General features: G+C 35.1%; 1 protein-coding gene across 2 annotated transcripts in view; it reads left to right on the top strand.

Moving 5' to 3' along the window:
• ATR (ATR serine/threonine kinase) overlaps positions 1–23,173 on the top strand; it is a 118,352-nt gene that overhangs the window by 10,588 nt on the left and 84,591 nt on the right. For both annotated transcript variants that reach the window (XM_043875090.1, XM_043875089.1), the window contains exons 2-16: positions 3,490–3,581; positions 4,713–4,862; positions 6,368–7,245; positions 8,040–8,218; positions 8,827–9,018; positions 10,043–10,233; positions 10,699–10,851; positions 11,554–11,746; positions 11,974–12,236; positions 13,961–14,151; positions 14,244–14,344; positions 14,531–14,702; positions 15,329–15,499; positions 17,089–17,283; positions 18,450–18,635. In XM_043875090.1, coding sequence (XP_043731025.1) covers positions 3,490–3,581; positions 4,713–4,862; positions 6,368–7,245; positions 8,040–8,218; positions 8,827–9,018; positions 10,043–10,233; positions 10,699–10,851; positions 11,554–11,746; positions 11,974–12,236; positions 13,961–14,151; positions 14,244–14,344; positions 14,531–14,702; positions 15,329–15,499; positions 17,089–17,283; positions 18,450–18,635 — 3,307 coding nt within the window. The remainder of the gene's footprint in view (positions 1–3,489; positions 3,582–4,712; positions 4,863–6,367; positions 7,246–8,039; positions 8,219–8,826; positions 9,019–10,042; positions 10,234–10,698; positions 10,852–11,553; positions 11,747–11,973; positions 12,237–13,960; positions 14,152–14,243; positions 14,345–14,530; positions 14,703–15,328; positions 15,500–17,088; positions 17,284–18,449; positions 18,636–23,173) is intronic.

Below are 23,173 nucleotides of genomic sequence, written 5' to 3'. Positions count from 1 at the left end.
GCAATCACCATTTTCAGTGACTTTGAAGCCCCCAAAAATAAAGCCTCTCCCTGTTTCCACTGTTTGCCCATCTATTTGCCATGAAGTGATGGGACCAGATGCCATGATCTTAGCTTTCTGAATGTTGAGCTTTAAGACAACTTTTTCACTCTCCTCTTTCACTTTCATCAAGAGGCTCTTTAGTTCTTCGTTTTCTGCCATAGGGTGGTGTCATCTGCACATCTGAGGTGTCATCTGCATATCTGAGATTATTGATATTTCTCCTGGCAATCTTGATTCCAGCTTGTGCTTCATCCAGCCCAGTGTTTCTCATGATGTATTCTGCATATAAGTTAAATAAGCACAGTGACAATATACAGCCTTGACGTACTCCTTTCCCAATTTGGAACCAGTCTGTTGTTCCATGTTCAGTTTTAACTGCTGCTTCCTGAGCTGCATACAGATTTCTCAAGAGGCAGGTCAGGTGGTCTGGGATTCCCATCTCTTTCAGACTTACCCACAGTTTACTGTGATCCACACAGTCAAAGGCTTTGGCATAGTCAATAAAGCAGAAATAGATGTTTTTCTGGAACTCTCTTGCTTTTTCTATGATCCAGCAGATGTTGGCAATTTGATTTCTGGTTCCTCTGCTTTTCTAAAACCAGCTTGAACATCTGGAAGTTCACAGTTCACGTATTGCTAAAGCCTGGCTTGGAGAATTTTGAGCATTATTTTATTGGCATGTGAGATGAGTGCAATTGTGCGGTAGTTTGAGCATTCTTTGGCATTGCTTTTCTTAGGGATTGGAATGAAAACTGACGTTTTTCAGTCTTGTGGCCACTGCTGAATTTTCCAAATTTGCTGGCATATTGAGTGCAGCACTTTCATAGCATCATCTTTTAGGATTTGAAATAGCTCAACTGGAATTCCATCACCTCCACTAGCTTTGTTCATAGTGATTCTTCCTAAGGCTCACTTGACTTCACATTCCAGGATGTCTGGCTCTACGTGAGTGATGACACCATCATGTTTATCTGGGTCGTGAAGATCTTTTTTGTACAGTTTTTCTATGTAATCTTGCCACCACCTCTTAATATCTTCTGCTTCTGTTAGGTCCCTACCATTTCTGTCCTTTATTGAGCCCATCTTTGCATGAAATGTTCCCTTAGTATCTCTAATTTTCTGAAGAGATCTCTAGTCTTTCCCATTCTATTGTTTTCCTCTGTTTTCTTTGCACTGATCACTGAGAAAGTCTTTCTTATCTCTCCTTGCTATTCTTTGGAACTCTGCATTCAAATGGGTATATCTTTCCTTTTCTCCTTTGTTTTTTGCTACTCTTCTTTTCACAGCTGTTTGTAAGGCCTCCTCAGACAGCCATTTTGCTTTTTTGCATTTCTTTTTCTTGGGGATGGTCTTGTTCCCTGTCTCCTCTACAATGTCACGAACCTCCGTCCATAGTTCATCAGGCATTCTGTCTCTCAGATCTAGTCCCTTATTTCTCAATAGATTTAAATAGATTTCTTAATAGATTTAAATCTACTCCTCAGAGTACTTTGCAGCAAATTCCAGACATCATTTTATCAATAAATACCACTATTTATTTCTAGAGTGTAAAAACTTTTTAGACATACCACAATACCATTATCGTACCTAAAACTTTAATTTCTTAAAAACATCAAATATCTAATCTGCTCAAATTTCCCCAGTTGTCATTTATAGTTTGCTATTAGTTTTTATTCTTGATTCAGAATCCAATGTAGGATCAGCCATTGTACTTGGTCGATACGGCTCTTAAGTCTTCATTATAAGTTTCTTCTCTCTTTTTTCCCTTGGAATTTCTTTATTGAAGAAGCTGTTGTCTTTTGATTTTTCTAGAAGTCTAGATCTATTCAATAGAAATATGAAGGAAGTCACATATATAATTGAAAATTTCCCATGTTACAAAATGCTACATTACAAAATGGAAATAGCTGAAATTAATTTTAGCAATATATATTATTACCATATTGTATATATCACTTATATGTGTAATTTAAAATACAAATGCAAATGAACTTATTTATGAATCAGAAACAGACTCAGACATAGAGAACAGACTTGTGGCTGCCAAAGGTGGGGAGCAGGGGAGAGTTGGACAGGGAATTTGGGGCTAGCAGATGCCATTATTATATACAGATGGATAAACAACATCCTATTGTATAGCACAGAAAGCTGTATTGATTATCCTGTAATAAATCATAATAGAAAATAATATGAAAAAGAATATATGATAACTGATTCAGTTTGCTGTATATCAGAAACTAATACAATGTCATAAGTCAATTATGCTTCAATTAAAATAAAAGAAACTAAAGAAACCCAAAATATATTATTTAACTCAGTATATCCAGATGTTATCATTTTAACATGTAATTAATATAAAATTATTAATGCATTATTACATATTTTTGGTAGTGAATATTCCAAATCCAATGTGTATTTCATAGTTGTAGCACATCTCATTTTGGACTAACTATATATCAGGTTCTCAATAGCGTGTGATAAAGATTTACCATATTGGGCAAGACAGGTCTAGACTTTGCAGATTGTATACTTTGCAGAATACTATCAGTGTCAACATTAAAACTAAACACATTTGGTAAGTTCAACTTTAGAGAATTTTTTACAGATGAAATTGTGAGTCTCTTTAAGGGTTTTTGTTCATTCGCCCAGTTGTGTCCAGCTGTTTGTGACCCCATGGATTGCAGCATGCCAGGCCTCCCTGTCCTTCATCATCTCCCAGAGTTTGCCCAAGTTCATGTCCATTGCATTGGTGATGCTATCCAGCCATCTTATCCTCTGATACCCTCTTTCTTTCTGCCCTCAGTCTTTCCCAGCATCAGGGACTTTTTGAGAATTGGCTGTTCACATCAGGTGACCAAAATACCAGTGCTTCAGCTTCAACATCAGTCCTTCCAATGAGTATTCAGGGTTGATTTCCTTTAAGATTGCCTGGTTTGATCTCTTTGCTGTCCAAGGGACTCTCAAGAGTCTTCTCTAGCACCACAGTTCAGAGGCATTAATTCTTTGGTGCTCTGCCTTCTTTACAGTCCAGCTCTCACAACCCTACGTGACCATTGGGAAGACCATAGCCTTGACTGTAGGGACCTTTGTTGGCTGAGTGATGTCTCTGCTTTTCGACACACTGTCTAGGTTTGTCATAGCTTTCCTGCCAAGAAGCAATTGTCTTCTGATTTCATGGCTGCAGTCACCATCCACAGGGATTTTAGAGCTCAAGACGAGGGAATCTGTCACTGTTGCCACCTTCTCCCCTTCTATTTGCCATGAAGTAATGGGGCTGGATGCCATGATTTTAGTTTTTTTAATATTTAGTTTTAAGCTGGCTTTTTCAGTCTCCTCCTTCACCCTCATCAAGAGGGTCTTTAATTCCTCTTTGCTTGCTGCCGTTAGAGTGGTATCATCCATGGTATCATCCCTTTAAGGGTTAAAAGCATTTTATTTGTGTTTTAGTGCCAGTCCAGAGGAATACAGTACTGTTGTACAGAAGCCAAGACAAATTCTATGTCAGTTCATTGACCGAATACTTACAGACGTAAATGTTGGTAAGAAACAATTATTTCTGATACAAATCTTAAGAACTGTTTTCTTTTTCATGTATGCACATTATAGTAGCATTTTTCTCCATGTAGCTTTAGATATATAGTTAGGATTTATGATAGTTACTTGTTGTTGTTCATATTAAAGTATGTATTACTTATTACATAATGTGATTTACACTTTTAAAATAATTCTGTTTTCCTCTTTGTTATCTAGATACTGCTTGCCATTGATTCTTCTTTGATATATGAATTATTTTAAATAAAAATATTTGGCCAGTTCTCTTTTAGATAGATCTTATGTCAGTGGTTGAAAAAAAGCAGATGTCACTTTAAGAAACTCTGTATAAGAGTTGGTCACTTTGTCTATGGAAGGTAATAAGATTCTGTCCAGGTAAATAAGGTAAATAAGAATCACCTATTTACTGTTTTTGACAATCTAAAAGACGAATACTACCAGCTTGGTAAGATGGTGTCATATGTACCATGTCTGCTGAAATTACATGGAAGGGATAATCTGGAGTGGCATGTGGCTCATGATTTATAAATTTAACTCCAAATTTGACATATATTTTAAGAATTACAATAGTCATCTAGCCTTTCTTTTTCAGTCAGTAAAATTTTGAGTTCCTGAAAAATAACAAAGGGCTACTGGGTACTTGCAAAATGTGTTTTCATATGGTACTCCATCTGTTTAGACCACTTGTCCTTACCCTGTCTGTTTGACCAACTTCTCATCATCTGGGAATCAGCTCCTTCACAGGCTCTTTGCAGACCTTTGCTTCACTTATTGTAGATTAGTGTAGTTAACACATCATATTATTGATATAATTACTAGTTTATTTGTCTGACTCCCTCACCTGATAGGGTTTTTTTTTAATCCTCAGGTTTTAACACAGTGCCAGGAATATTACAGGCCTATAGCCTATATGTTTGGTAAATGGATATATGATAGATGGATACATGTGATTATTAAACATTTAAAATTAGGAAGATAGGATTGTAGTGTTTAATCCCATGAATTTATCATAAACATTGTGTTGGACATAATTCTTGTCACCAAAGACTAGTTTCTTAAGAAAAAGACTGCCATTTAATTTGTTATGACTCTTTAAAATGAATCTTTTGTTGTTTCAGTTGCTCTGGAACTTGTAAAGAAAACTGACTCTCAGCCAACCTCTGTGATGTTGCTTGATTTCATCCAGCATATCATGAAGTCCTCCCCACTTATGTTTGTAAATGTGAATGGAAGCCATGGGCAAAATGAAGCCAAAGGCAGTTGTATTGGTAAGTTCTCCTGTTTGTACATTCATTTGCAATCTCTTTTATGAATTCTGCCTCTTCTGCTCTTCTGAAATGTCACAAACACATTGTTATGCGTATTTTGGTCAAATTTGCTATAAGTTGAGGGAGCAAAATGGTTTTATTTTATACATCCTTGTTTTCTTTTATTATGAACTAAATACGAATGGAGCAGAAGTAACTGAATATGTTTATATGCCATTGAACATTTGAGCAGTTTTCCTTTTTCTGTTTTTGATAATGCCTTTTTATATCTCGCATTAGCAAACCATGACTCATAGGCTGGCTGCCTGTTTCTGGAAACAAAGTTTTGTTGGAACATAGCCATGATCATTCATTTATGTATTGTCTGCAGCTACTTCAAAGGCAACTGAGTAGTTGACATGGAGATCATATGCCCTTAAGCCTGAAATATTTCATATTTGGCCCTCTCAGAACAAGCTTACTACTCCCATTCTGGATGTTGAAACTTTTTTCCAGGCTTTTCTCCTTATTCTCACTACTTTTGTCCCTTTGTTGGCTTCATCATAAAGAGATGTAAAGCAAATATCTTTTTTTCTGTACAATGCATAGAGTATTTTAAAATTTTTTGCTTGAATCTTTTTTTTTTTTTTTTTGCTTGAATCTTAAGAGTCAACTTTGATAGTATGTCCTCTAAAAAGTCTTTTCTGGCCATTACTGATGGTCTGTGCTAGGACTAGCTTAGTTGCTCTTTCTTTATGCTCTGTTGATACAAAGTGCTCTACATTTCTTCTGTCATGGTACTTATTAAACTATTAATACATTATAAATACTTGTTAATCTATATTCTTTGCTACATTGACTTTTTTTTTTTTTTTTTAACATTGACTTTTAAACAACAGGTTATATGCCATTTAGTGGGTATTGAAGATGAAATATAATTGACTAGAAATATCATAGTACATTGCAGAATAAGTAATATTTTATGAAACTTGTATCATTTATTAAATAAAATAATATGCATATTTATGCTACACTGTGATATAAAATACATCTCTTAGTTGCAGTTTAAAAGTTCGAGAAATTATATTGTAGGATTTAGGAGAACAAGACTATGACTGATTTGTTCTTATGCATCTGAGGCAGAGTCACCATTCAATAACATTTGTTGGGAATGATAACTATTTATTGAGCATTTAGTTAACTTTGGGCACTATGTGGAAAATTCCATGTATATTATCTTACTTGGTCAGGATAACATATAAAGTAGGTATCATTGTCCCCTTTTCAAAGATGAAGTTACAGGAGTTTAGAGAAATGAAAAGTTCACACAAGTACTAAGTGGAAAGCTAGGATCTTGTCTGACTCCAAATTGGCATTCTAAATTATTATGTTTCCATTGTGTAGGGAATGTTTTAGACTATTTTGTCAATGAAGTTTATACTTTAAAAATAAATCAAGCATTTAGCAAATTAAGTAGCACTCTAATAAACTTATTTATTTAATATCTTTTTCTGTTTATTTCAAAGAATTCAGTAATTGGATCATAACAAGACTTCTGCGGATTGCAGCCACTCCATCCTGTCATATGTTACACAAAAAAATCTGTGAAGTCATCTGTGCATTATTATTTCTTTTTAAAAGCAAGAGTCCTGCTATTTTTGGAGTACTGATGAAGGAATTATTACATCTTTTTGAAGACTTGATTTACCTGCACAAAAGAGATGCAGTAGAACACTTTGTGGAATGGCCAGTGGTAGTTCATCGATTTTTAAGTCAGTTTGATGAACTTGTAGGATATTTACAGCCAGCTCCTTTGCAGCTCATGAACATGCAAAATTTAGAGTTTATTGAAGTCACTTTATTGACGGTTCTTATTCGTATTATTGCAATTGTGTTTTTTAGAAGGCAGGAACTCTTACTTTGGCAGATAGGTTGTGTTCTGCTAGAGTATGGGAGTCCAAAAGTTAAATCCTTAGCAATTAGCCTTTTAAGTGAACTCTTTGAGCTTGGAGGACTACCAGCACAACCAGCCAGCACTTTTTTCAGCTCATTTTTGGAATTATTAAAACAACTAGTAGAAATGGATGCTGACCAATTGAAACTCTATGAAGAGCCATTATCAAAACTGATAAAGACCCTGTTCTCTTCTGAAACAGAAGCTTATAGAAATATTGAGCCTGTCTACTTAAATATGCTGCTAGAAAAACTCTGTGTCATGTTTGAAGATGGTGTGCTTTTACAGCTTAAGTCTGATTTGCTAAAAGCAGCTTTGTGCCACTTACTGCAGTATTTCCTTAAATGTGTGCCAGCTGGGTATGAATCTGCTTTACAAGTCAGGAAGGTTTATGTGAGAAATATTTGTAAAGCTCTTGTAGATGTGCTTGGAGTTCAGGCAGATGTGGAGGTAAGTCATTTTTAAGGTTACTTGTTAAGCATATATTTTTGCCTTAATTTAAGTGTATGCATTGTGCAAGAGTAATAAAGAGGAAATAGAATATCTTTTCTTGGTTGCTAGAATATCTATAATAATGTACATTCAGAATGGGATACTTCTTATAATCTACTTTGGCTTCCTATTACGGATTTTTAACTTGGTTTCAGAAAGATTTGTTCACTATATTGGTAATAAATTGCCAATGGAGTAGAATGTTTTAAAGTAGCGTTTGTGAAGAGTTAACGTGTTTGTTGCATTATTGATTAAAAGGGGGCCCCTTTTAATTCAACTTCTTTGAGCACTCACCTAGACTTTTTCTTTGACAGGTTATAATCAATCACTTCTAGAAAACCTATGAGTATATAGTACTAGTCATGCCAAATTATGCCTTTTTTTCTATTTGAACTGTGGGAGTGATACAATAGTTATGCAATAAATTGATTAAATATTTTAGTTTACTTTATCTGTAAATATTGCTAGATTTATTGTATAAAAGAAGTTAGTCATTTCCTTGTAGAATTTTTCTTTGTGGTATTTTGGTCAAGGGAAAACAGGTTATAGAAGGATTTGTCTTAGGCCTTCTAAAACTGTAGAACCATAGCTCTTATTAGATTAACTTAGGTTTTTGTTTTGTTTGATGAGACTCTGAAAATAATTTACCTTCTTTGGAATCTTAATACCTAATGCATTTTTGCTATCTATGAATAATACATATAAACTTATTTTCTAAGAAATAGTTTTTTAAATTATTTTTGCTTCCTCAGTATTTGTTGGGCCCACTTTATGCAGCCTTAAAAATGGAAAGTATGGAAATCATTGATGAAGTTCAGTGCCAAATTCAACAGGAAAACCTCAGCAGTAATAGCAATGGACTGTCACCCAAAAGGCGTCGACTCAGCTCATCTTTAAACTCTTCCAAAAGAGCACCAAAACAGACTGAGGAGTAAGACTTTCATTCAGTTTGTATTTAGCCACTTAATAAAACTTTAGTGACTTAAAAATCACCTTTATTTAAGTGCTTTGCCTTAAATACACGAAGAACATTTGTTCTTTCTATAAGTAGTCGAAGGAGTGCTTGAAAAGTCTAATAGTTCTTGTAGTCTATTTTAGTATAAAAGATTCCATGACTAAATATGGTTAGTTAAAAGTATTTACTTGCCTGATTTGACTTTTTAATACATTAAAAAATCTCTGTGACTATACATCTATCAACAATTTAAAAAATGTTAACAAATTATTTTTTTTGTAATGTAGCCAAAGAATTCCCATATTTTAGCCAACTGTAAAAGTTATTATAAATTTCAGTAGTTGTAGGGATTTCCCTGGTGGTCCAGTGATGAGGACTCAGTGCTTTCACTGCCATGGCCTGGGTTCAATTCCTGGTCGGGGAACTAAGATCCCGCAAGCCATATGGTATAGCAAAAAACAAACAAAATGTCAGTGGTTGCCATTACATGCTGTCTTTTGTTTAAAATATTTTTCATGTACAAACAAGATTATATAAATTCATATGAATATGAATCTTTACACTCTGGTTATAATTAATTACAGAATTAAACATGTGGATATGAACAAAAAGAGCATATTATGGAGTGCACTGAAACAGAAGGCTGAGGAGCTTCAAATTTTCCTTGAATCCAATACTGTGAAGCATCCTATTATTGAGGTTTTAGAAGGAATTGCTGTCATTCTACAACTGACTGCTCTGTGTACTGTTCATTGTTCTCATCAAAACATGGACTGGTAAAAACAACTTGTATTTTCTGGGTGTAATACATTTAAATTTATTGTTTTGGAAGACCTCTTTATTCACTTGATTTTTGTGACCTTAGAACACAAAATTTTTCAGTGAAAGAGAAATTTGTTTTGTATTGAGCGTCTGCTAAATGCCAGATACTATGTTAAGTACTGTACATATCTTATTTAATCTTTACAACAATTCTGTGAAGTAAATGTTTTTATGTCCTCTTTACACATTCAAAATTGAGGCTCTTTTTTGTCTGAAGCCTGAACTAACTTTCTGGGGTGGAAAGGTAGAATATTTTTTTATACAACTCAAAATTCAGTGCTCTTCAAGCCAAATATTTCATCAAAAGAACTTTCCCTTTGATAATAAAAGGAATTTAAAACTCATTAGAGATATTTTTAGTTTAGCATTCTTAATATAGGTTAATTACTCTATCAGAAGGAATAAAGTGTGAACCTCTCTGAAGATTTAGTCTTATTTTTTACTGCCATGTTATACACCAACACTCCTTGATCATTTTTTATATGATCATTTATTCTGTGTTTCCTGACTCACTCTTTGTTTTTCTTTTTTTTTTTAATCTTTTAATTTTCCTGAGTCACTCTTAACTAGCTAATACAAAGTTATGAAGGAGATTAAAGAAGCTGTATTAATTCAGATTGCCTTAAATTTGGAATTTGAGATAACTTAAAGTAATAGCTAATTTGGATAAAGTCGTCTTTTTCCTATTGTTAAGAAAGGGTTTATACAGCTATATCTTCTGTTGTTTTAAAGACTGGTGGTATCACATTTAAATAGCATAGATTAACATTAATTACCAAATCATGTGTGATTTAGACTGACATAAAGAGATTAAACTTAAAATAATAATGATATATTAATTGATATGCATATTTACTTTGAATTGGTTTAAAGTTTTAGGTTAGTTTTATACTCACAATTTCTTTTGGCTTACTACAATATTAGTTTTGACTATAATAAAATTCATTTTAATTGTCTTAAAAAATGTTTTAACTGCAGCTATAATTTCAAGGACTGTCAACAGAAGTGTAAGAAGAAACCTTCAGTAAGGATAACTTGGATGTCTGTGGATTTTTACACAAAAGTGCTTAGGAGCTGTAGAACTTTGTTAGAATCTGTTCAGAAACCTGATCTGGAGACAATTATTGACAAAGTGGTAAAAATATATGATGCTTTGATGTATATTCAAGGTGAGTACAAAAAAGCAATGGATCAAAATAACCAGTAATCAGTATGGAAATAAGTTTTCTTTTTTGCCTAAGGCCTAAATGAACCAGTGTTGGGAATGCCCAAAAGTTTATTTTTGATTTCAGTTCTGTTAAGCGTATCAGTAATTTATAAGTTCTAAATTTATTTGTACAATACTTTTAGTATTCTTTTTCAGTCAGTAGAAATTATTTATAAATTTTAAATTTTATTTTGAGAATCTAAAGAATGCTATGATTCTCCTAAAAATATAAACGCATATTTTCATAAAGTCACATTTAATTCCTTTGGATTCACAGACCTCAGAACATCATCTTTATGTTAAGAACCCCTGTTTATTGAATGTTTGTTGTAATTCCATTTGATGTGTAGAATGTCTTTTTTTTTAATTGAAAGAAGACATCTTTTAAGGAAAAGATACCATTAACCACCTTTATGTGTTTCTGTAGTAAACACTTCATTTGAAGATCATATCCTGGAAGATTTATGTGGAGTGCTCTCACTTCCATGGATTTGTTTCCATTCTGATGATGACTCTTTAAAGTTGACCACATTTGCCACCAGTCTTCTAACATTAAGCCAGAGGATTTCGGATAGCTACTGTAAGTGGTCATAAAATTCTATATGTGTGATTTGTTTTGTTTTAACTTATCTCTATATAAGACTTCTAACAGTTATCATTTCTGTTTTTTAATAATTACAAAATAAGGTACATTTTTTAATAATTCAAAAAGGAGTTAGACATGTAGAAAGGGATAAATTGTAGGATTTATGCATCCTCAGCTCTATTCTGGCACATTGTTCTCCAAAGATGTCATTCCAAATTACATCGCTGTTAGCAAAATATGAGTTCCTTTTGTTTCACATCTTCACCAGCACTTGGCATTTTCAAATTTTAAATTTTTTGCTATCTTAAAAAAGAGAGGGAATTCCTTGGCAGTACAGTGGTTAAGACTGTGCTTTCACTGTGGAGGGCCCAGATTTGATCCCTAGTCAGGGAGCTGAAATGCCATAGGCTGCATGGTGTAGCCAAAAAAAAAAGTCAAAGATGTAACTACCTAAACAAGTATATATTTTTTGGTATTTGATGGGTGTAATTTTCAATTTAGATTTCACTGTTACTAGTAGGATTATACATGGACCTTTTTCAGTGCACGTGCTTGATATATGGAAAAGGAGCTTTTAATTAAATGCTGTATGTATTTTAAATGTTATTTGATTTTACAATAAGGAATACATATATATGGTGTGTGTATGTAAAATTAACACTTAGAAATCTTGATTAATAGGCTTAATTTTTTTAGCACCCCAGGCCCAATCACGATGTGTATTTCTTCTAACTCTGTTTCCAAGAAGAATACACCTTGAGTGGAGAACAGCCGTTTACAGCTGGGCCCTGCAGAGCTCTCATGAAGTAATCCGGACAAGTTGTATTAATGGATTCTTTATCTTACTGCAGCAGCAGAATCCTTATAACAGAGTTCCCAAGATTCTTGTGTATGTATTAATATTTTAATTTGAGTGTACAATTTGATTGGACAGATTTCATATATACAAATTCATGTTTATTGCTGGATATATAGAACAAATGTTGCTTTTAGTTTTAGAATTAAAATTTTTTTGCTTCTGTTCTTTGTTTAATCAGTACTTTTGCACCAAATGAAGCAAGACTATTTAGACCACAAAATAAAACAAAAGATTTAGTCCTTTTTTTTTACCCCCAGAGATAAAGTCAAAGATGATTCTGACATTGTCAAAAAAGAATTTGCATCTGTACTTGGTCAACTTGTCTGTACACTTCATGGCAAGTTTTATTTGACAAGTTCTTTAACAGAACCTTTCTCTGAATATGGGCATATTGACCTCTTATGTAAGAGCCTAAAAGTCGCTTCTCAACATGAATGTTCATCTTCTCAACTAAAAGCTTCTGTTTGCAAGCCATTCCTTTTCCTACTGAAAAAAAAAACACCTAGCCCAGTGAAACTTGGTAAGTGGTTTGTTATGATTTATTTAATATTTTAAAACCTATTTAAGATCCTTAAAAAAAAAAAAACAATGGTAGAGTTAGCCTGAAGCCTTAAAAAATTAGACTTGCTTGATAGATTCAGTGCTTATGTAATTATTCATAAACAGGATGTCTGATAGACTGTATCACAGAACTAACAAGGGAAGTAATTTTTAGAGTTTTAAAATGCTCTTGTGATTGGACAGTGTAAGGGACATACCTGTTGTTTGGTTCAATACTGTGAGGTTCAGTATCCTATATCTCTTTAGTGATCCCAGGGACCTTCTTAATGTGTCCCCTGCCACTGCTTTGGACCTTCAGAACTTCAAATAATCCAATACTTTGCCCCCTGAGGAGTATAGATTATATCTTTACCACTTTCCAATGGTAATGGTGTATGAATTTGTTGGGAGCATGAAATGTATACACATACTTGGATGACTGCTTGCTTTGGGTGGTTATTGTTGTTGAGTCACTAAGTTGTGTCAGACTCTGTGACCCCATGGACTGCAGCACGCCACAGTTCTCTGTCCATCACCAACTCCCAGAGCTTACTCAAACTCATGTCCATCAAGTCAGTGATGCCATCCAACCATCTCATCCTCTGTCGTCCCCTTCTCCTCCTGCCTTCAATGTTTCCCAGCATCAGGGTCTTTTCCAATGAGTCAGTTCTTCACATCAGGTGGCCAAAGTATTGGAGTTTCAGCTTCAGCATCGGTCCTTCCAGTGAATATTCAGAGCTGATTTCCTTTAGGATTGACTAGTTGGATCTCCTTACAGTCCAAGAAACTCTCTGGCTCAGTGGTGAAGAACTTATCTACCAGAGCGGGAGGCATGGGTTTGATCCCTGGGTGGGGAAGATTCCCTGGAGAAGAACATGGCAATCCATTCCAGTATTCTTGCCTGGGAAATCCTGTGGACAGAGGAGCCTGGTGGGCTACAGTCTGTGGGGTCGCAAAAGAGTTGGACATGACTTAGTGACTAAACAACAAAAACAACAAGCTTTCCCTTTATTCACACTTCTTTAGATTACGGTAATGTGCTTTTAAGTCTATCCCAGTAATTTAAAAAATCTGAGTGAGTAATCATTTTATAACTTTAAAAATTCTAGAATTTATTTTAGATTTAAATTACGTATAACTTCTACTAAAAACATAACATAAATTTTTTTAATATAAAAGATTATTTATTTATTTTTGCCTGTGCTGGGTCTTTCTTGCTGCATGCCATCTTTCTATAATTAAGGTGAGCAGGGCTATCCTTTGTTGAGGTGTGCAGGCTTCTCATTGTGGTGGCTTCTCTTGTGGAGCACAGACTCTATAGGGCAGGCTTCAGAAGCTGTGGCTCACGGCTTCTAGAGTTCAGGCTCAATAGTTGTAGTGCATTGGCCTAGTTGCTCTGTGGCAAGTGAGGTCTTTCCCGACTAGGGATGGAACCCATGTCCCCTGCATTGGCAGGCAGATTCTTAACCATTGGACCACCAGTGAAATCCCTAAAGTAAATTTAAATTTATAGGTGTGTTAGTTTTGTCAACTATTCATTTTAATCCTCCACAGTTCTATATGCTTTACAAATTTAAACACAAAATATTGACTTTATAAGACAACTTAACGTTCTTTGTAGTGTATTATTTATTGGCAATATTTTTATAGTACAACTTTTAAATTTAATGTGTTAACTTAGGTATTATATGCTCTTGTTTTTAGCTTTCATAGAAAATCTGCATCATCTTTGTAAGCATCTTGATTTTAGAGAAGATGAAACAGAAGTAAAAACGGTTCTTGGAACTTTATTAAATTTAATGGAAGATCCAGACAAGGATGTTAGAGTGGCTTTTAGTGGAAATATCAAGTATATATTGGAATCCTTGGATGCTGAGGATGGATTTATAAAAGAGGTTGATGACTTTTATTTTAAATTTTTATTTTTATGTATTTTCATAAACCTGGTTCTAAAAATTTCTTTAACTAGTTAATATTATTGTTCTAGCTTTTTGTCCTAAGGATGAAGGAAGCATATACACACGCTCAGATCTCAAGAAATAATGAATTGAAGGATACCTTGATTCTTACAACAGGGGATATTGGAAGGTAGGTTTGGCAGCTTTCGTATACTTCCTTATTTATTTTGGCCATTCACCTTTTTTGTTTGCCTGCTGTTAGAAATGGTGATATGAGAGTTGTGATGTTATAGAGAGAAGTGTGATAACAGTTTGCATTTATTTATAGATTTTTATTTTCAAGACATTGATAATAATTTTTTTTAAATAATTTTAGGGCAGCAAAAGGAGATTTGGTACCTTTTGCCCTCTTGCACTTATTGCATTGTTTATTATCCAAGTCAGCGTCTGTCTCTGGAGCAGCGTACACAGAAATTAGAGCACTGGTTGCGGCTAAAAGTGTTAAACTGCAGAACTTTTTCAGCCAGTATAAGAAACCCATCTGTCAGGTGAGATTCAGCACTGGCCTTGACTAAAGAAAATAGCAGTACTTTGCAAAAGCTAAAAAAAGAACATATATATATTTTACTTTTCTTGTTTTAAGAGAGATATTTCTTTTTTAATGATGTATTTGGTTTATTTAAAAGACCCTACATCTTGTCATTTTTATATTTTAGCATCCTAGTCTGAAGATTTAAGCTATAAATGGGAGAGAGGGAAAAAGTCATCTTATAATAATTATTACACTCTATGGTTAATCTATTAAGAGAAGTCTTTTTTTTTATGTCTTTCTTTTAGTGATAAACTTTTTTATGCTTTGATATTATGGATAAGGTACTTTGTTTTAAGAAAGGTTCATTCAGGAAAGGTTCAGTCTGAAAAGTTGGGAAATGTTAAAATACAGGCTTTGCTCTGTGCTAGTGGTGTAATCCTTAAGAACATATTCCCGTTTAACTAAGCCTGGTTACTTTATCTATAAAAGGGTGTTTATATATACCTCATTAAGGTTGTTATAAAAATTAAATGAACTAGTCAGGTAATATGTTTAGAACTCTGATACTGGCCTTTATGTTAGCCTAAAACATAATAGTTAAATGTTCTTCCTTGTGTGAAAACTGACATCATTTTGCTCTAGTTTTTGGTAGAATCCCTCCACTCCAGTCAGATGACGGCACTTCCTAGTACTCCATGCCAGAATGCTGAGATGCGAAAACAAGATGTGGCTCACCAGCGAGAAATGGCTTTAAATACCTTGTCTGAAATTGCCAATGTTTTTGACTTTCCTGATCTTAATCGTTTCCTTACTGTATGTTGCATAGTATAGTTGATTTTATTGAGGTTTCAGTTCAGTATTTTGTGTTTATTCCATTCTCTCTCTATTTTTTAAGAAAATCTGGCATTGTTTATTTATCTGGCAAGTATAATGAGGACCATAGATTTTCAAATTTACATGTTATCTTTTGACTTTGATATGATAATATTACTTATGTTATAAAAGTGAAATATGTGTTGTTTTGAGTCATTGCTCTTTATGGTTATCTTGAAAAGTTAATGCTAATTAATTAATGCTAATTAATTCAGTTTACCAAGCGTTTATGTCTTTAGTGCTATGATGGGTTTCATTGGTAATGCAAAGTCTAATATGATCATATCTATCCCTAAGGAGTGGGAGTACAAACTAATGCTATAGATGACATGTGAATTCAGATAATCGAGTTTGTAGTATGTAGTGGTTTGGGAAGCCTTTGAAAAGTCATTAGTGGGGCTGAGGTTTCAAAAATGGATGGTATAGGTTATCTTCTTATGTTTTCCCAAAGGCAAAGTTTATTATTATTAGTTAATAAATTATAGTAATGATCTATGCAAAATTTTTCCCTACAGTATTTTATATTTTAACAAAATTAAATCGTGTGTAAATTGGGCGAAGCTTAGAAGGAACTATGATGCTATACACTAAGGACCACAAAGATATTTTTACCTTTTCATTCAGTAATTTCATCTGGGGGCCTCAAAGCACAGAGGTTTATTGCAGCATTTTCCAAGTATCAAATAAACAAAACCCTGAGAAGAAACTTAAGTATCTAATAATTAGGTCATAAAATGTTATGCACTGTAACACAATAATTATAAATACTTGGTAGAAACTACCTTATAATGTCCAGTCTTCCTGGATTAACATTAAGTTGAAAGACATAACACAAATAAGGTATAAGAGCCTCTGAGTATAGGGCTTGGGTCTTGTTTACTGTCACATCTTCAGTGCCAAGAATAGTCACTGACATGCAGTAGTTGTTTGTTAGATAGGTGAATAAATGAAAGGCCAATCATTTTATGTTTGGAATTTTGTATATTATTTAAGAACAAGATCTTGAAGGAAATAGACCAAAAGCAAAATAGATTTGTTGCCATGTTGGGATGGCAGTGTATTAAAAAGGTTTTCTTTAATATTGTAGCATCAACTTCTTAATTTGAAGAAGTTAAATACTGTATTTATGGCTCTTCTTGTTTATTGTCTAAATACTAGTTAGCTCAAATAATAGATCAAGCTTGGAACCTCTGCTCTAATTAAGAGCACGAATATGTACTAATGAGAAATTATTTTCTTTGCTACTTGAACATTAGCTTACTTATTTCTATCTCTCCCCACCTCCAGTGTAAACTTTATGCCATCAGGAACCTTGCCCATTTTTCACTGCTGTATCTGCAGTGCCTGTGCCATAGTAGATGCTCAGTACATGTCTGTTGAGTGAATAAGTGGTAAATCTGAATTCAGATATGTTGTAGGTGGACTCCAAATTTGAGTGGTATTTTTAAGTATTTTTGTACATAGCTCATGTGAATGTTTTATCACCTGGTCAGACGTGCTCTTTGGTAATTGTAGTGTTTCTTTTTCAGAGAACATTACAAGTGTTGCTACCTGACCTTGCTGCCAAAGCAAGCCCTGCAGCTTCTGCTCTCATTCGAACTTTAGGAAAACAATTAAATGTCAATCGTAGAGAGATTTTAATAAATAACTTCAAGTATATTTTTTCCCATTTGGTCTGTTCCTGTTCCAAGGATGAATTAGAACGTGCCCTTCATTATCTAAAGGTAATTGAATATTTGTATATGTTTTACTCTTTTGTATAAATTAGCATTATAGGAAAGCTGTTGTGACATTCTTATGGAAGTAGAGTGAGTAGTTTATAATCCATCTTAGGGTAATATAAGTTCAAGTGGTACATAAATAAGTATTGTCCTGGGCCAAAGGAAAGTATTAAATAAAATTATTCTTTTGTTATTTTTTTTTATTGTTTTACCATGATGGTATATGATAGCCATCCATTCATGGATCAGCTTCACAACTAATTTCATTTTAGAATTTATTAATTGATTGGAACTATCAGTGACTAATGATAGACAATTATATCTGTCAGAAGAGGCAATATCGTTCAACTGTAGTATAATGACAGCATTGAATTTAGTTACTTAGTGCTCTGATTACAGTTTGGCCCACTTTCTTGCTAGTTTTCAAATTTAAAATTATAGCCAATGCTGCTTTTTTTGGTGTCGTAGTAGTGTAGTAGCAACGAAATCTGACGAATAAGAGGCTACCTGGGAACAAGAGAACCTGTCAGATATGCATATGTAATTATTGTTTTCCTCCAATGTTCATTTATTTCCTGTATTTCCTGATATGCCAGCTATGGATCTCTTTCTACATGAGTCTTTTTGAATATTAACTGTATTTATTCATTTTGAGAAAGAAAATCTGTGTTATGAAAGTGGAATGGTAACAGCATTCCAATGCTTACGTGTCAGAAACTTTGCTAAGCAATTTTTATGGATTATTTCACTTGCATAACTCCTCTCAGCTACCCAGTGAGATAAAGTACTATTATTTTTCCATTTTGTGGATGAGAAAGCTAAGGCAGAGAGAGGCAGAGCCACTAATTTTCTTCTCAGGGGTTACATTTCTTTGAATGTAATGATATTTTAAAACTTAATAAAAAAACTATACCTCCCTTTTAAAAATTTTATTTCAAAATAAATTCTGATCACTTCTCTTTTTTACCTGTAGTCCATGGCAAACCTACCAGGAAAAGTCAAGATTAGAATCCTTTTCCAATGCCTTTTTAATATCACTAGTAATTCTTGTCACCTGATCCAGAGCTCCTGATTAACTATAGTGTATTAAAATCAATATACTTATTTCTAAGATGTTAGTATGGAGGAAAAAACCAACTTTTTTTTTTTTTAATGAATCTTTGGGTTAGAATGAAACAGAAATTGAACTGGGGAGCCTGCTGAGACAAGATTTCCAAGGACTGCATAATGAATTATTGCTCCGTATTGGTGAACACTATCAACAGGTTTTCAATGGTTTGTCAATACTTGCCTCATTTGCATCTAGTGATGATCCATATCAAGGTCCAAGAGATATCACATCACCTGAGCTTATGGTAAGGAATACATTATATGGGTTTTTTGGTTTGTTTTTCTCCTTTTTGTAGCTTTATGGAATTGAAAAAAACAGGGTTTTTTTTTTACTTTGTTTTGTTTTTTCATTTATTTTTATTAGTTGGAGGCTAATTACTTCACAACATTGCAGTGGGTTTTGTCATACATTGACATGAATCAGCCATGGAGTTACATGTATTCCCCATCCCGATCCCCCTCCCACCTCTCTCTCCACCCGATTCCTCTGGGTCTTCCCAGTGCACCAGGCCAGAGCACTTGTCTCATGCATCCCACCTGGGCTGGTGATCTGTTTCACTATAGATAATATACATGCTGTTCTCTCGAAACATCCCACCCTTGCCTTCTCCCACAGAGTCCAAAAGTCTGTTCTGTACATCTGTGTCTCTTTTTCTGTTTTGCATATAGGGTTATCGTTACCATCTTTCTAAATTCCATATATATGTATTAGTATGCTGTAATGTTCTTTATCTTTCTGGCTTACTTCACTCTGTATAATGGGCTCCAGTTTCATCCATCTCATTAGGACTGGTTCAAATGAATTCTTTTTAATGGCTGAGTAATATTCCATGGTGTACATGTACCACAGCTTCCTTAAGCATTCATCTGCTGATGGGCATCTAGGTTGCTTCCATGTCCTGGCTATTATAAACAGTGCTGCAATGAACATTGGGGTGCACGTGTCTCTTTCAGATCTGGTTTCCTTGGTGTGTATGCCCAGAAGTGGGATTGCTGGGTCATATGGCAGTTCTATTTCCAGTTTTTTAAGAAATCTCCACACTGTTCTCCATAGTAGCTGTACTAGTTTGCATTCCCACCAACAGTGTAAGAGGGTTCCCTTTTCTCCACACCCTCTCCAGCATTTATTGCTTGTAGACTTTTGGATAGCAGCCATCCTGACTGGCGTGTAATGGTACCTCATTGTGGTTTTGATTTGCATTTCTCTAATAATGAGTGATGTTGAGCATCTTTTCATGTGTTTGTTAGCCATCTGTATGTCTTCTTTGGAGAAATGTCTGTTTAGTTCTTTGGCCCATTTTTTGATTGGGTCATTTATTTTTCTGGAATTGAGCTGCAGGAGTTGCTTGTATATTTTTGAGATTAATCCTTTGTCTGTTTCTTCATTTGCTATTATTTTCTCCCAATCTGAGGGCTGTCTTTTCACCTTACTTATAGTTTCCTTTGTAGTGCAAAAGCTTTTAAGTTTCATTAGATCCCATTTGTTTAGTTTTGCTTTTAGTTCCAATATTCTGGGAGGTGGGTCATAGAGGATCCTGCTGTGATTTATGTCAGAGAGTGTTTTGCCTATGTTCTCCTCTAGGAGTTTTATAGTTTCTGGTCTTACATTTAGATCTTTAATCCATTTTGAGTTTATTTTTGTGTATGGTGTTAGAAAGTGTTCTAGTTTCATTCTTTTACAAGTGGTTGACCAGTTTTCCCAGCACCACTTGTTAAAGAGGTTGTCTTTTTTCCATTGTATATCCTTGCCTCCTTTGTCAAAGATAAGGTGTCCATAGGTTCGTGGATTTATCTCTGGGCTTTCTATTCTGTTCCATTGATCTATATTTCTGTCTTTGTGCCGGTACCATACTGTCTTGATGACTGTGGCTTTGTAGTCGAGTCTGAAGTCAGGCAGGTTGATTCCTCCAGTTCCATTCTTCTTTCTCAAGATTACTTTGGCTATTCGAGGTTTTTTGTATTTCCATACAAATTGTGAAATTATTTGTTCTAGTTCTGTGAAAAATACCGTTGAAAAACAGGTATTTTATGTATTTCCCAAATGCTAGAGATTTATTTAAATTTTAAATTTGAATTTTTGTCTTGAAAAGACTGTTTATTTAAATTGCATGGTCATAGCATACATATCAGGATGAAAAATATACATTTTCAAATGATTTTAGATTTTATTTTTTCATTGGGTAAAGCTGTTTATTTTTCTTCGCTACCTTTTAACTATGGATCAGAATACATTCATAGCTTCCCCTGGTGGCACTATCCCTTCCTTGGCACAACATACTAACTTCATCAGTTCTAAACTATATTTAAATTCTTTGTTGGGTTTAAGGCAGGTTAGGAAATATTCCTTTTTGTCTTTCCCTGTCTTAAATTTGTATCTGAAATCATCTTACTGCTTTATTTCTTCATGTAGAAAAAACATAAATCTCAGACTTACTATTTTTTTCTTTTGATTGTCCTCATTCTTTGAAGATATTCAAAGTACTATCAGCAGAATATCTTGAGAGGTTTCTGTCTCGGCTTTCTCATTTACCACCATTCTTTAACTCATTCAACTCTGACTCTGTTTGAAATATTCTACTGAAATTTTCATCTTGTCAGGGTCAAAAATGATCTTCCTGCTATCAAATCCCGGAGAAGGCAGTGGCACCCCTCTTCAGTACTCTTGCCTGGAAAATCCCATGGATGGAGGAGCCTGGTAGGCTACAGTCCATGGGGTCGCGAAGAGTCGGACATGACTGAGCGACTTCACTTTCACTTTTCACTTTCCTGCACTGGAGAAGGAAGTGGCAACCCACTCCAGTATTCTTGCCTGGAGAATCCCAGGGAGCCTGGTGGGCTGCCGTCCATGGGGTCACACAGAGTTGGACACGACTGACGTGACTTAGCAGCAGCAGCAGCTATCAAATCCAGTGGTTGCTTCTCTTTTTCTGTCTTACTCGACTTTCACTGGTGTTCAGTACAGCTGACCATCCCTTCCTCTGTGCATCTGTGACACCATATTTTCTTGATTTTCTTTTTGCTTCACTGTCCACTCATTCTTTATTTCTTAATTTATTTTATTGAAGTATGGTTGATTTACAACGTTTTGTTAATTTCTGTTGTGAATACAGTGATTCAGTTATACATATATATCTATTCTTTTTCATATTCCTTTCTGTTATGGTCTGTTACATGATACTGACTATAGTTCCCTGTGTTGTATATACAATAGGGCCTTGCTATTTATTCATTCTATATATAATAGTTTGCATCTGCTAATCACAAACTCCCAGTCCATCCCTCTCCCACTCCTGTAACCACAAGTCTGTTCTCTATGTCTGTGAATCTGTTTCTTTTCATAGATAAGTTCATTTGTGCCATATTTTAGATTCCATGTATAAGTGATAGCATATAGTGTTTGTCTTTCTCTTTCTGACATTTTGTTTAGTGTGATAATCTCTAGGTTCACCCATGTTGCTGCAAATGGCATTATTTCATTCTTTTTATGGCTGAGTGGTATTCCACTGGGCTTCCCAGGTAGTTCAGCTGGTCAGGAATCCAATGTGGGAGACCCTGGTTCAATTCCTGGGTTAGGAAGTTCCCCTGTAGAAGGGACAGGCTACCCACTCCAGTATTCTTGGGCTTCCCTGGTAGCTCAGACACTAAAGATCCTCATGCAATGCAGGAGACTGGGTTGGATCCCTGGGTTGGGAAGATCCCCTGGAGGAAGGCGTGGCAACCCACTCCAGCATTCTTGCCTGGAGAATCCTCATGGACGTAGGAGCTTGGCAGACTATAGTCTATGGCATAACAGAGTCAGACATGACTGAGCAACTAAGCACAGTATTCCATTGTATATATATATATGTGTGTGTGTATAATATTCATTCATATATTCATTCATTGGTGATTGTCCACTCATTCTTAATCTGTACTTTGTCTACTTATTCTCTATATGTTAGATTCAGTACTATGTAATTGGGTCTTTTTCTCTATAAATATTCTCTCCTTAAATGAGAGGGAATCTGAATTCCTCTGGTCCTTTAATATGATTTATATTTTGATGATTTTGTAATTGAAATTCTAGTCCAGAACTCTCTTGAACTTTGGGCTTGTGGACTTAATGCACGTCAGGTCCTGGCAGGAAACAGATGGCACACACGCAAATGTTTCATTGAAAATAATTTAATGAAGGGGCTATTTTCACTGACATAAGCAAGGTTAAGAGAACTAGCAGGGAATGTTAAGAAACCCAAGACTAGAAGCAGCAGGAAACACATGCTCCTTACTCCTGGGCAAGAAGAAATGGTATCACCAAGAGCTAGAACCGTGGTGCTTGGGAAGGGCTCTTGTCGTGGAGGAACATAACCACCACCAGAAGCACCTCACAGCCCAGAGAGTGCAGGAAGTTACAGATATCACACTCTCTACTCCTGCCCTGTGTTCTCCTATTGGTGGCTCCACTTGGCTGAATTTAGCCGGAAACCCGGAGGAAAAGGAATCTTGAGTGATGAAATCGGGTTGGCCTCCCAGGCACATCAGTACAGTTCGGTTCAGTCACTCAGTCATGTCTGACTCTTTGCCACCCCATGGACTGCAGCACACCAGGCCTCCTTGTCCATCACCAACTCCTGGAGCTTGCTCAAACTCGTGTCCATCAAGTCGGTGATGCCATCCAGCTGTCTCATCCTCTGTCGTCCCCTTCTCCTCCTGCCTTCAACCTTTCCCAGCATCAGGGTCTTTTCCAATGAGTCAGTTCTTCGCATCAGGTGGCCAAAGGATTGGAGTTTCAGCTTCAGCATCA

The sequence above is a fragment of the Cervus elaphus genome, chromosome 19 (genome assembly GCF_910594005.1).
Source record: "Cervus elaphus chromosome 19, mCerEla1.1, whole genome shotgun sequence".
NCBI classification, from domain to species: Eukaryota; Metazoa; Chordata; class Mammalia; order Artiodactyla; family Cervidae; genus Cervus; species Cervus elaphus.
Note: the sequence above shows the minus strand (reverse complement) of the source record. Positions and strands in the feature narration are given on the sequence as shown.